At 38.9% G+C, this 12,294-nt stretch overlaps 1 protein-coding gene across 3 annotated transcripts in view; it reads right to left on the reverse strand.

Annotated features, from left to right (window-relative positions):
• ATP6V1H (ATPase H+ transporting V1 subunit H) overlaps positions 1-12,294 on the reverse strand; it is a 38,614-nt gene that overhangs the window by 23,658 nt on the left and 2,662 nt on the right. For all 3 annotated transcript variants that reach the window (XM_042464092.1, XM_042464093.1, XM_042464094.1), the window contains exons 2-7: positions 11,683-11,807; positions 8,271-8,373; positions 6,237-6,326; positions 4,443-4,556; positions 3,980-4,084; positions 3,264-3,305 (exon numbers count right to left, since the gene is read on the reverse strand). In XM_042464092.1, coding sequence (XP_042320026.1) covers positions 3,264-3,305; positions 3,980-4,084; positions 4,443-4,556; positions 6,237-6,326; positions 8,271-8,373; positions 11,683-11,786 — 558 coding nt within the window. In that variant the 5' untranslated portion in view covers positions 11,787-11,807. The remainder of the gene's footprint in view (positions 1-3,263; positions 3,306-3,979; positions 4,085-4,442; positions 4,557-6,236; positions 6,327-8,270; positions 8,374-11,682; positions 11,808-12,294) is intronic.

The following is a 12,294-nucleotide window of genomic DNA, read 5'->3' on the forward strand; positions in this document are numbered from 1 at the left end:
GGAAGTCAAGGTAATGAAACTGAGGGTGTTGTACTTTGGCCAGATCATGAGAAGGCATGACTCACTAGAAATGACAATAATGCTAGGGAAGGTAGAAAGGAGTAGAAAGAATGAAAGATTGCACATCAGATGTATAGATTCAATCAGGGAGGTCACCGGCTTGAATTTGCATGACCTAAGCAGAGAACTGGAGGATCCTGGTGATGTCTCATCCATAGGGTTGTCATGAGTCAGGCTGACTTAACAACATGATCATTGGACTATGACTCTAGAGAACAGGGTTCAAATCCCTACTCAGTCATGGAAACTCACTGAGTGACCTTGGGAAAGTCACACTATCTCAAGAGTCAGAGAAAGACAAAGGCAAATCCCCTCTGAACAAATTTTGCTGAGAAAACCCCATGATAGGATCTCCTTACAGTCCCCATAAGTCAGAAATGACTTGAAGGCCCACAACAACAAATGTACTTCAAGTTTAGTATTGATTATATTTAAAGAGAAGCCTTGAACATAAATCTTGTATTTTTTAGTTTTAAACACCTGCATGGGCCAATTTTGTCAGAGGGACACTACCTGAAACCTGAAGACTTGCTTGCTACATTTTAGCTCATGATAACCCAGTGTGCATTCTGGAGAAGTTGACAGAGGGAACATCAGAATAAGAAAATTAAACTTGCAATTGGGCTTTCTCATACCTTCCTGTCATGAGGACAACAGGATATTGATCCATGAAAGGTGAACAGAACAACTTGAGGGGAGGGGGGTGGCAGCAATTGTATAATTGTGACACCCATAAAAACAAAACAGAGAGAATGGGCACAACCCATTCACTACTTAAAAACAAATGAACAGAAACCTACAATTTTTCTCTTGGTCTCACAATGTAATCTCTAATCTTTAATAAACAGTATGATATGTTTGTATACATAGCTCATCCATTTCATTGTAGCTATATTATAGTGCATACCCAAAATGTCAAGACTGACAGTACTCCTGTGGGAATCTGGCAATGCCACATGCCTCTGGGAAATGTCCAGATTTATGAAGTCATTAGTGAATCCTGACAATGACAAGCTGTTGACAAGTTGTAACCACACTAGCCAATCTCCACATTTGTTCTATTAGATGTGTTAGATGATTGAGCAGGATTGCTAACTATCCCTGAAACCATGGCAGAGCTTCTACTTTTTGACATTTACAGCAAACTATACAGGGGTAAGAATACTATCAGAAAATGCATGAGACTTTCAGCCTCTCTTCCGGGGGAATCTCTCTTTAACATCACTTTATGTCTGAACTGTACTGGGGAGAAGCATAAGAATCACAAGTTTGTATGCACTTGATGTTCCTCTGTTGATATAAACAGGTACAATCCATAGTTAACCTTGGGTAAAGGGTGGTTTGAGCACTTGACTATGACTCTGGAGATCAAAGTTCAAATCCCCGCTGGACCATGTAATTCCACTCAGTGACTTGGGCAAATCACACTCTCTCAGCCTCAAAGGAAGGCAAAGTCAAACCACTCTGAACAAATATTGCCAAGAAACCCCCATGATAGATTCATTTTAGGATTGTGATAAATCAGAAATGACTTGAAGGCATACAACAACAACAACAACAACAAAATGGTTCCTACTCTACTTTGACAATGCAAAAATGAAGACACATGTCAAAGCCCACATTCCTTTCACTGCAGAACACAATAAAACTAGGACAGTTGCAATTTGAAGCCTACTCATCGACTCCCACTGAACTGAAAGAGACTTCTGAATAAACATATTTATATTATTATTATTATTATTATTATTATATAATTGCCCACTCAGGCACGTGGATTGTGTGTGACCTTGTTTATCACCAACAGCTACATATAAAAGCATGAAGATAAAATAGTTAGTAGAAGCCACATTGACATTAAGCATATGCAAAAATAATAATATACTCGTCCCTCCACATTTGTGGCTTTGACTTTGCGGATTTGATTATTCAGGGATTTTTATGGCGGGGCACAGACCACCCAAAAAGGATGGTCTATTCGCGCCTTGTTTTGCTGCGCAAGGGAGCCACAGCGGACAAACTGCATAGCTCCCTCGTGCAGCAAAAAGCAGGTTTTATTTGTGATGTGATTGTGACGCCGCAGTGCACCAGTGGCGCACCTGTGGTGTCACAATGACGCCGGAAGGTGCGGACACTAAGTGTCTGTCGCATCAAAATGGCAGTGCCCATGTGTATGGGGCGCTGCCATTTTGACGCCCCCCTCACGTGCTGGGGTGAGGCCAGTATGGGCGGTGCACCCTCGGCCAACCCCTAGCATGTGACGGGGGTGGCACAAAGGCCCGTCTGAAGAGGACCATTGATATGTTCTCTCTAGGAATATCTAGGTCCTTCAACGCAACTCTATGGTCAACTGTAACCAAAAGTCACACTGAAAGACCTAGAGATTCCTAAAGAGAACATTCCATTCTCTGAAGATGCCAGCCACAGATGCTGGTGAAACTTCAGGAATAAACTCTCCTAGAATATGACCACATAGCCTGAAAAACCCACAAAAATCTACTCCATTAGTCATTTGTAGCTCCTCCAGTGCAATTCTATGCTCAATGTCTGGCAGATGTTGACCACATAGTTGCACTGGAGGACCTAGAGATTCCTAGAGGGGTGTTCTCTCAGGTAAAACCATTGTGTTTTTGTTATTTGTTATTTTCCACATTCACAGGGAGCCTGTGCACCTAACTCCAGCTTTCAGACAGACAGACATAACCAAAGGAAAGAGACCAAGCTCATTAAACAGTTTTATTTGACATGTACAGCACATCCGCTCCATACGCGGGCATGCCACTTTACGTGGAAGCCATACTGCAATAGATTGAATGGTGCACATGTTTGAGGTGTGCGTGCACCCGCCACACCACCACAAACACAGGCCCCATTATCTTGAATGGGGCTCGAGTTTACACGGTATTTGCCTTATGTGTGTGGGGGGGTCCGGAACGGATCCCCTCATAAGGCAAGGCTCCACTGTATAGAGGCTCTGCTGTTCACATTTGAAAATATACTTAAATATCACTAACTTTAAAAGCCACATCCCAAGAAGTTACAGTGCTCTGGAACAGACCAAACTACATTGTGATGTTGTTATGTTGAAAGATCCATGGGACTTAAAACATGATAAATGTGTTCTGCTGACTTCCTGGATCTTGCTTAGCCTGGATTTAGAACAATATTTCAACAGGAAAGCTATGAAATTATGAGTAGATACTTACATCAGTTCCCGGATCATTAGCACTGCCAGTACTGCGCAGTTTCTAGTGTAAAAGGAGAACATTACATTCTAAAGGTTCACAGTAAGAAATGCTATTATCTATCTATCTATCTATCTATCTATCTTTCTTTCTTTCTTTCTTTCTTTCTTTCTTAAATTCTTTCTACCAAAGCAGGATCCAAGGAAGCTTACATAATAAATTAAAACAGCATACCAGTAGATCTAAAAATCAAATATAATAGTACAAAATGATAAGGAAATAATTAATCTGTCCTATTAAAAAAGCACAGGACTAAGATAAGTTTAAAAGTGTTTAAAACATAAGAAATGAGAAATGAGTACAGCAACAACCTACCCTCTCCCCCAGCTAACAAAGCATGTTCACAACAACCAGTTCATGGCCAAAAGCCTGTATAATTTTTTAAAAAAGTATTTCCTTGCAGAAGAACAGAGTGAAGGGATGCAACCTAACTTCTGGTAGGATAGGTTCCACAGACTGGGAGCAGTCAGTGAGAAGGCCTTTTTCTGTGTTTTCACCAAATGTGCTTGCAACAGTGGCGAGACCAACAGAAAATGTTTCTTGAAGGATCTCAGAAACCAGGCAAGCTCATATGGGAAGACACAGCCTTTATACACGTGCAACATTACATAAATAGCCTAGTTGTAACAGTGATACAGAATAGGAAAAGCAATAATGTTAGATGATTATATATTTACCTGTGAACTAAGCTGCGTTTTAATCCAGTTGAAATAATAATTTAAATCACTGCCTTCCATCAGTTCTCTTCCCCAGGCTGCTAGTTTGGCAATAATTCTGGCTGCCTAAAAGAAAAGGCAAGACAATAAGACACCAGCTAACACTTGACTAAAGACATGAAGATAAATGTAGGTGGGACCTGATTTCTAGAATTCCTCTTACATCCCCTACAGTTACCAACATCACATCCTACACTGTTCAGAAGGATCCTCAAACCTAAGATGAAGAAGAGTTGACAAGACATTCTTCTTCAAGTTCTAATAAACAGCAGTAAGTATTACAGTAAAATGTGCACACAGATGAATGATTACAGGCCAGAAATGACTAGTATTGGCAGCAAGATTTTCAAATTTGAGAGCACAAATTACTTCACACGTCTGCAGCTCCCTTTCAAATCTACTGGTTTTGACTGACTGAACATACCATATGTACAGTGAAAAGATCCTGTCGATTCAACATGGGAAGAAAATAGGACCATGCAGTGTTCTTGCCCCGTTTCGCAAGGTCAAAGAAAATGCTAACACGCTGGTGATTCTCCTGCAATAGAACAGAACCAAAATGAGAGGGACTGCAAACGCATTGAAGAAAAGTGTTATACTTCAGAATAATCTCAATAAAATAGACAACATCGCCATGATGAACATAAGACCTTTTCTTATTTCCATCATATAGCAACACTGAGGTCACAACTGATGATAATGCATTGGGGGAAAATGAGTTACATTGAGAACTAATATAAGAACTTTATACAGCAATAAAACAACAGAAGAAAACAAGTAAACCATGCCGGACACCTCCCACTCTATTTGCTATTTACAAGTCTGCTGTTGATGCATAATGTTCCATTATTATGACATTTAGACAAACAGAAACTAGAAAAGAACAAAGCAAAAATATGTTTTTATATTGGAAAATTATATATAATGAAAGTGTGAAATGACAGACTGAAATGAAAGACTGAAACAACTTAGCTTGTTTAACCTAGGCAAGACAAAAATATGAGACAGGATTTCACAAGCCATATGCTAAAACTGATTATGAACAAAAAAAAAACCCAGCAATAATAAAAATGTATTATTTAGGGATGGTGTGAGCACTAGAATAAGACTTAGAAATGTGATGTTACTACTGACAATCTTTATGAACGCATCAGAAAAAGTGGGTCTTTTGGTTTTTGTTTTTTGCTTTCTCTAGAGCAGGGGAAGGCAACCTGCGGCCCGCAGGCCGGATGCGGCCCGGCGAGGCCTTGGAACCAGCCCCAGCCCGGTCCTGCCGCCGAATGCCGCCAGGGCCTTTGGCCTCTCGCGCGCAGGGATAAGGGGGGCAATTGTCTCTAGACGCCTCAGAAACATGCATTTATATTAACATTTTTTAAAAAAATCAAATTTTTGTGTGTGTCCTCCATTTTTTTTTTTTACAAAGTGTCCACCATTTGAAAATGTTGTCCTACATTTGTCCTGGTTTATTTATTTATTTAAATTTTATAAAAACTATTTAATTATTTCTTTTTTGGCTTCGGTCCCCCAGTTGTCTGAGGGACAGCAACCCGGCCCCCGACTCAAAAAGATTGCCTACCCCTGCTCTAGAGGGATTCAGCTCTCAATATATTGGCAGATCAAAATGGCATCCCTTATATAAAGTGGAAAATCAAGGTTTGCTATTTGGAATTTATACTTTTTTGGAATATTTTCAAGATGTGGAAGCTTGAATCCATGGATAAAAATATCCGTGGATAAAGAGGGCCAACTGTATTCATAGTTTCTAATCATGAGATGACAGAAAGTATTCTCAGCTAGATACAGAATAGTAATGAATAATAACTATTTAAGAAACATAAAAATATGAATAAAAATAGAAGCGTGTCTTTTTTTATTTAAAAAAAGTGTAAAGAGCTAACATGCATTAACAGTTTCAGCCATAATAGGTTCAACTTTATAAATTCAGTCTGAGTATTCGTCAAGTATTCTTCAAGTACCTTCTCCAGAGTGAAGGGGAAAATTAGCAGAGCCCTGACACTGCTGCACAACCACTATTTGTTTCAGTCAAGTGAGTACACTAGTGCCATCCAAATCAAGAAGAGTCACTTGAGAAACAGCCTCTAGCTTTTTAAGCCAATGTATATGTCGTGAACCAAGTAGAAAGCCACTCACACTGAAGTAAGCTTCCCCCAATATATCAATGAGCTCTAAAGATTAATAAAAACGTTAATTAACTTACCTGCAGCATATCATCAACCATGGTTAGAATATACTGAACTGTCTGTTCCTTAGAGATATGAGTCATCAAGTTTATGAAAGTTTTGGCACACTAGGAGCAAAATGAAATTCAAGAAATTGAAATAGAAGTATAGCTCAGTTAATAAAGTAGATCTGCTTTTGGGCATTATTTCTTTAAACAGAATCTTTGGTACCAGCGACAGAAATGACACGGAAAGAACAGGAATAGTTTGCAATACCACACAAAAGAGAGAGGGGGGAGAGAGTGAATGAGAAAACAGCAATTCAATAAGCTTCAGCATACCTTTCACCCAAAACTAACAATAAAACAAGATCAAGTAAGCTCTGTAAAAGCAAAAACATTTTCAGCTTCCTAAAGGCCACTTGAAAGCTTCTTCCAAAGCTTCCAGGAACAATATTTTTCTTCCACCAACCTCCACCTTTCATATGATTTCCATTTTGATGGCAAACTTATAAATCTATTATCTCTCTCTATTTTTAACAAAAGAAACAAACTGGAGGAAGCTGGTAAGGCAGGCTTATCTGTTCTCCTCCTTTTACAGTTCATGCATGCTCAGTGAAAGACTCTAGAGGATGCTGATGTTTACCTTGTCTGTTATAAGCAACCACACACAGCTACCATAGGATTAACTAGAGCAGAATCCTGCTTTTTCCTGCCTTAAATTTCATTGCATTGTAAACTGAATCCATGTTGTTGCAACCTGACACTGAAAATCTATGTTTTTCCAGTCCTTTCAGTGCTCAATATTTTTTTTTATTTTGGCTAATACTTTCAGCTGACTCTGGCATAAGCTGCCAAACTGTGACAATGACAGCTTGTTTACTCCAGAATATAGAATGGCATGTTGCATTTAATGTATACACAGTGGATGGAAGGTCACAGATGCAAAGGACCAAATTTCAACTGATTCAGTTTTATAGATCAGAGCAGGAAAATGGGATATCCTCCAGTCAGTACAAATGTCACTGCATGTTATACAAATCATGGTAAAGAATTATAATGAGCATGTAGGACATTTTAGGTGGGGAAAAAAACAAATACTTCCCCCCAAAAACTCTGTGGATTCTGGAAGCCGCACCCTAGTGTATGAACACTCCTGCAGAAGGATCTCCCTATCTTTTTCTTCCCAAATACCCCAAATGCTCCTGAACACTGAAGAAACATTGGATTAAAACAGATCAATTACAATCATACTTTTCTAGTCTGACCCAGTTTTAGGCAGCACTACCAATCTGAACGGATAACCACATCATCCCTTCTATACCAGAGAGGGGGAGTTGTGACTCTCCAACTATTCTTGGTCTCCAACTACCATCATTCCTTACCACCGGCTATGCTAAGCTAGGGCTGATGGAAGTTGGGAGTCTAGCATCATTTGGTAAACCACAGACCCCCTGGATTGAATCCCTTGATCACAAGCCAACAAAGAGAAGAAACCGCTGAACCCTATTTTTGGAATAGTATGGAAATTTTCAGGGAGCATTACAAAAGCAGAGTAACCACTGTGCAAAAAACAAACACCCTAACATCAGCAACAGGATCTATGAAATGATATCTATCTAGTGCCATCATATGAATAGATATATGAATTAGCTGTAAATCAAAACTCAGAAAATTAAGGAAAAATTAATCTTGCTTAAGCACTGTTAAGTAGCTATTTATGATATATTCACAACTAATGCCACAATAAAACAGCCAGTTCTCCATTTTTTTTTTCAGTTTTGTGCTCAACAAAAAACTTGCTGTGGCCAGTCCTTTTTCATGTTAAAACAAACCTGCACCCACATTTAAAGGGCCATACTGTAATGAGGCTTAATGCAGTATCAGGCTTGTTTCTATAACCTGTGAATGAGTAAATAAATCTTAAAATGGCATCAGTATACCACTACAAATTATCAAACATCAGCAAAACTCTATTGCATTCAGAAGGAGAGAAACATGTGTCTTTAAACCAAGAAACTAAGACAAAAGCCACTGAGAAAACAAGACTGTTTCCAAGAGACACTGGATTACCTGACTGCCTTCATTTTGTATTAATTCCTGTTTCTCTTCTGGGGTCCTTTTCTGTTCAAACCTTTGAATAAATTCACAGTCTTCCGCTGAGATCATCTGCCCTCTGGTAAAGAAAACATAAAGCAAAAGTTATTCTAATGTTTCCAGATTTATTTATTTATTTATTTTAACCATTTGTATCCACCCTTTTTTAAATACCCAGGTGGCCCACATATTATCTTACTATGATCACTTAACTTCCCAAACATATTCAATAAATTTGGATACATATACTGTGTGAAACCCAATCTGGGCTGCCAACAGACACAATCTTCTGATGGAAATGGTGATGTAGACCTTTTTTTGGCAACTACCCAAAGGCAGGATCAAAAGAGATAGTCATGAAACACTCAAGTTTTTTTTGTTTTTTTCTTGGCTAAGTAGATCCTATCCTAGTACTTTGTCACAGAATGCCTTGGAAAAAATGTCCTCCCATTCAAAAGAGATTTGTGATGTACCCTAGGGATTTGGTATTCACAAAGCACACATTCACACACTCAAAGCATCCCTGCATTCAGAGGAGCAATTACCCGTATGCATTTCTCCAGATCCCAGTAGGTGCCTCTTTTGATTCATTCAAACTCTTTGTGCATATGAGCAAGAAGGACATAAGATACAATGAACAGAGACATCTGCCAATTATACATTTTATTAAGTAAATTAGTAATGAACATAAGAACCTTTAAAAAAAATAAAAGTGACTTGCAAAGGTGCATCCATTTTCTACTTTTAAATTGATATTGTGCCTGTGAGTCTGGGGTCTCCCAAATAAAGTCAGCCATACTACTGCTTCTGCAGAAAAATGGGGGAGGGGGGATCCTCTTCTAAAATACATGTTTCCCCTTATATACAACAATATATTTTCTACTTCAGATAAGGAAGCACTCACTGGCTACTTCAGCACTGCAGTAATAATCCAGTTTGGCACTACTTTAATTGCCATGGCTCAATATTATGAAATTCTTGGAACTGTAGTTTGTTGTGGTACCAAAGCACTCTGATAGGAGAAAGCTAAATGTCTCACAAAACTACATTTTCCAGAATTCCATAGCATTGAGCCATGGCAGTTAAAGTGGTGTCAAACTGGATTATTTATGCAGCATGGATGGAGCCATTGTCTTCCACAAAACAGTTGACATATGCAAACTGGGCCAACCTACTGTATTTTGGCATAAAATAGTTTCACAAAAAATTGACCATTAGAAATCTTTACAATAAATCAGTTAATAAAAGGGGCATCTCAACATTACCTGCAGCTTTTAATTTTTACATTTCGCATGCCCTTTTCAACAGTATTGAGTACCTGTGTGGCTGCCATGAGAACTACTCATACAGAATTCAAAACAAAGATAGCCTCTCAAATGCTCAGACATATACATGCTTAATGAAGACTAAGAAGAGAGGGGTAAATCAAGGTTTCAATTTACAGCTCATGTAGAGTGAAAAATATTTCTAAAACTTCAAGAATCTCAAATCTCTTTCCTCTACACCATCTATTTAATTACTTTTCCCCTATCGTATTTGTCCATGGGAAAAGGCAAAACATCTAGGATTCTCATAACATGTCTTCTATACTATTTACTTCTGTGGATACAGGAATCCACCTCATCTTAAATGGAGTGACAAAGCTGAAAAGGAAAACCAAATTTTTTCTTCAAGAAGACTCAAAACCAAGGAAAAGGGAAAACACTAAACTCCAGATGTTTTGGCGTACTACTCACACAAGCTCCTCTCAGCATTGTAAATCATAAGGGACTGTGGAGATTGTGGATCCAAATATCTAGAAGGTCAAAAGTTTTGTACAGCTTTCATTGTACAAAACTGGTAGAGGTCTACCATATGCTTCGTAACTACGTCATTTCAGCTGTTTTTCACTCGAACCCCTCTGTTAATCTAACTTGTAACATTACTATGGAAAGGTAAACCAAGATGAAATCCTTTAACTTTGAATGTCAAGATTATTACTTTACCTTCTCTTAAGATTTAGAGGGTGGAAATTTTGCAGCCCTCCACATAATGCAGGACTGAAAGACGTAGCGGACCTAGCTGTTAGAATCCTGTTAGTATTCTACCAGATAGTGTTTTGTAGTGTAGTATAGCAGTTGTGGGATGATGGGGCTTCAGCTGCAGTAGAAGAGTAGATAGTGATAGTTAGTGCATAGCAGGGCCAGGTGTCTTATCGGGTGGCCTTGAGGGCCTGGCTCTCCGAGCGCTCAGAACTGGGAATGTGCTTTCACTTCTGTGGGAACCAGGAGGGGCTTTGCTTGGCGGGTTTCTGCTTGGGAGGGGATTTGGCTTTTGGGGAATGATGAGAATGATGAGTCCTCCAGTCCAGCAACATTTAGAGGACCACATGGTTTCCACCCTGGTTCAGAATTGCTTAGCATGTTGCTTTGGAAGTTTATAACGGCCCAAAAAATTAAAAATATTTTTAAAAAATTAATTCCAATACAGTATTTTTTTCCTCACAGTCACTATATGCCAATGTGGAAAACCATTTTAGAATACTAACTAACTGGGTGGGTTGGTGTGTTATAGACTTAGGACAAGGAGGGAAACCTTTGGCCCTCTAGATGCTTAACATACCAATTGATCAAAATTCCTTGCCATACAGGGACAGGCTGATGAGCCTGTAGGCTTTAGGCAACAAGGGGCACCTTTTTAGGTTCATCAGTACTGTACTCTGATATCTTTTCAGTCAAAGTAAAAGACATATAATTCTAATATTATGATAGAAAGCAGCTGTTCATTAGAGGTCTTGTATGTCAGGCAAAGGGATACTATTTTTGAAAAGCACTATTTCCATCAGTCAATGACACAGTAGCTTGTGATCAAATTTTCCTCTTCATTAGAAATTTCCCTTGCAAGAAGTAAAGTCCTTCTTCTCTTCGCATGACAGAGCAAAAGCCACTTAATTTCCTTATAATTTTGCATTTATCAGCAGTCTTCTGATGATTACTCGGTATTTGCCTTACGTGGCCTTCCAGTTGTCCCCAACTCATGGTGACCCTGTGGATGAGACAGCTCCACAACCCCCTATTCTCTACTGCTCTGCTTAGTTCCTGCAAATTCAGATCCATGGCCTTGCTCATTGAGTCTATCCAACTGGAGTGTGATCTTCCACTCTTTCTCCTGTCCTCTATCTTTCCTAGCATTATTCTCTTTTCTAATGAGCAATGCCTTCTCATAATAGGGCCAATGTACAACAGCCTCATTTTGATCACCTTGGCTTCCAGGGAAATTTCAAGCAAAAAGCCAAAGCCTGTATCTGTCTGTGTGTTTTCAACTAATGAAATATATGGGTATATGTTCACTTTTTCACATCCGTTGTGGGGGTCGTCTTCAAAAAATTTGAGACCAGTTCATCACTTACTGGAGATATGACTGCCAATTCACTTTGTTAGCCCGAACCTCTGCAGCTTTGGCAGCAATGATATTGGTGGGCACAGCAGCATCTACAGCACCCCGGATATCCATTCTTATATTGATTTAACAGTTCTGTTATGAAAAAAAGATAAGAAATATTAGTTCACATAAAAAGTGACAAATGTTTCAGCTGATATGCTTTCATTAAAATAATTTAGTTTGATTGAGACCAGAAAATCTAGCCATAAGTATGTTTTAGTTCACACAATAAACTTCCTCAATTCAGCAATGTACCCCTCTCATATTGGACTACCTGCGGGCAGAATCAGAATTCTGCATTTCAAAAAACACAGCAAGTATCTCTAATTCATCAAATCCAGAATCATGTTACTTACTACATGTAAGAGTTATTTTACAAGGGGAAAGATCTAATGCAAAGTACACAAGTAATACCAAAGGACTAGCGAAGAAAAGGGCTGTAATAAGACACCAGCATTACATCTTTCAACCTGGTAGCACTGGAAGAGTTCAATACTAGAATTTTTAGGTTATAGAATATGCTGTTTCTGCTCCCTCTTCCCTTACTCAGCTAGCTTGACTTGGAGCAATGTATTAGTGG

The sequence above is a fragment of the Sceloporus undulatus genome, chromosome 4 (genome assembly GCF_019175285.1).
Source record: "Sceloporus undulatus isolate JIND9_A2432 ecotype Alabama chromosome 4, SceUnd_v1.1, whole genome shotgun sequence".
In the NCBI taxonomy this organism is placed as follows: domain Eukaryota; kingdom Metazoa; phylum Chordata; class Lepidosauria; order Squamata; family Phrynosomatidae; genus Sceloporus; species Sceloporus undulatus.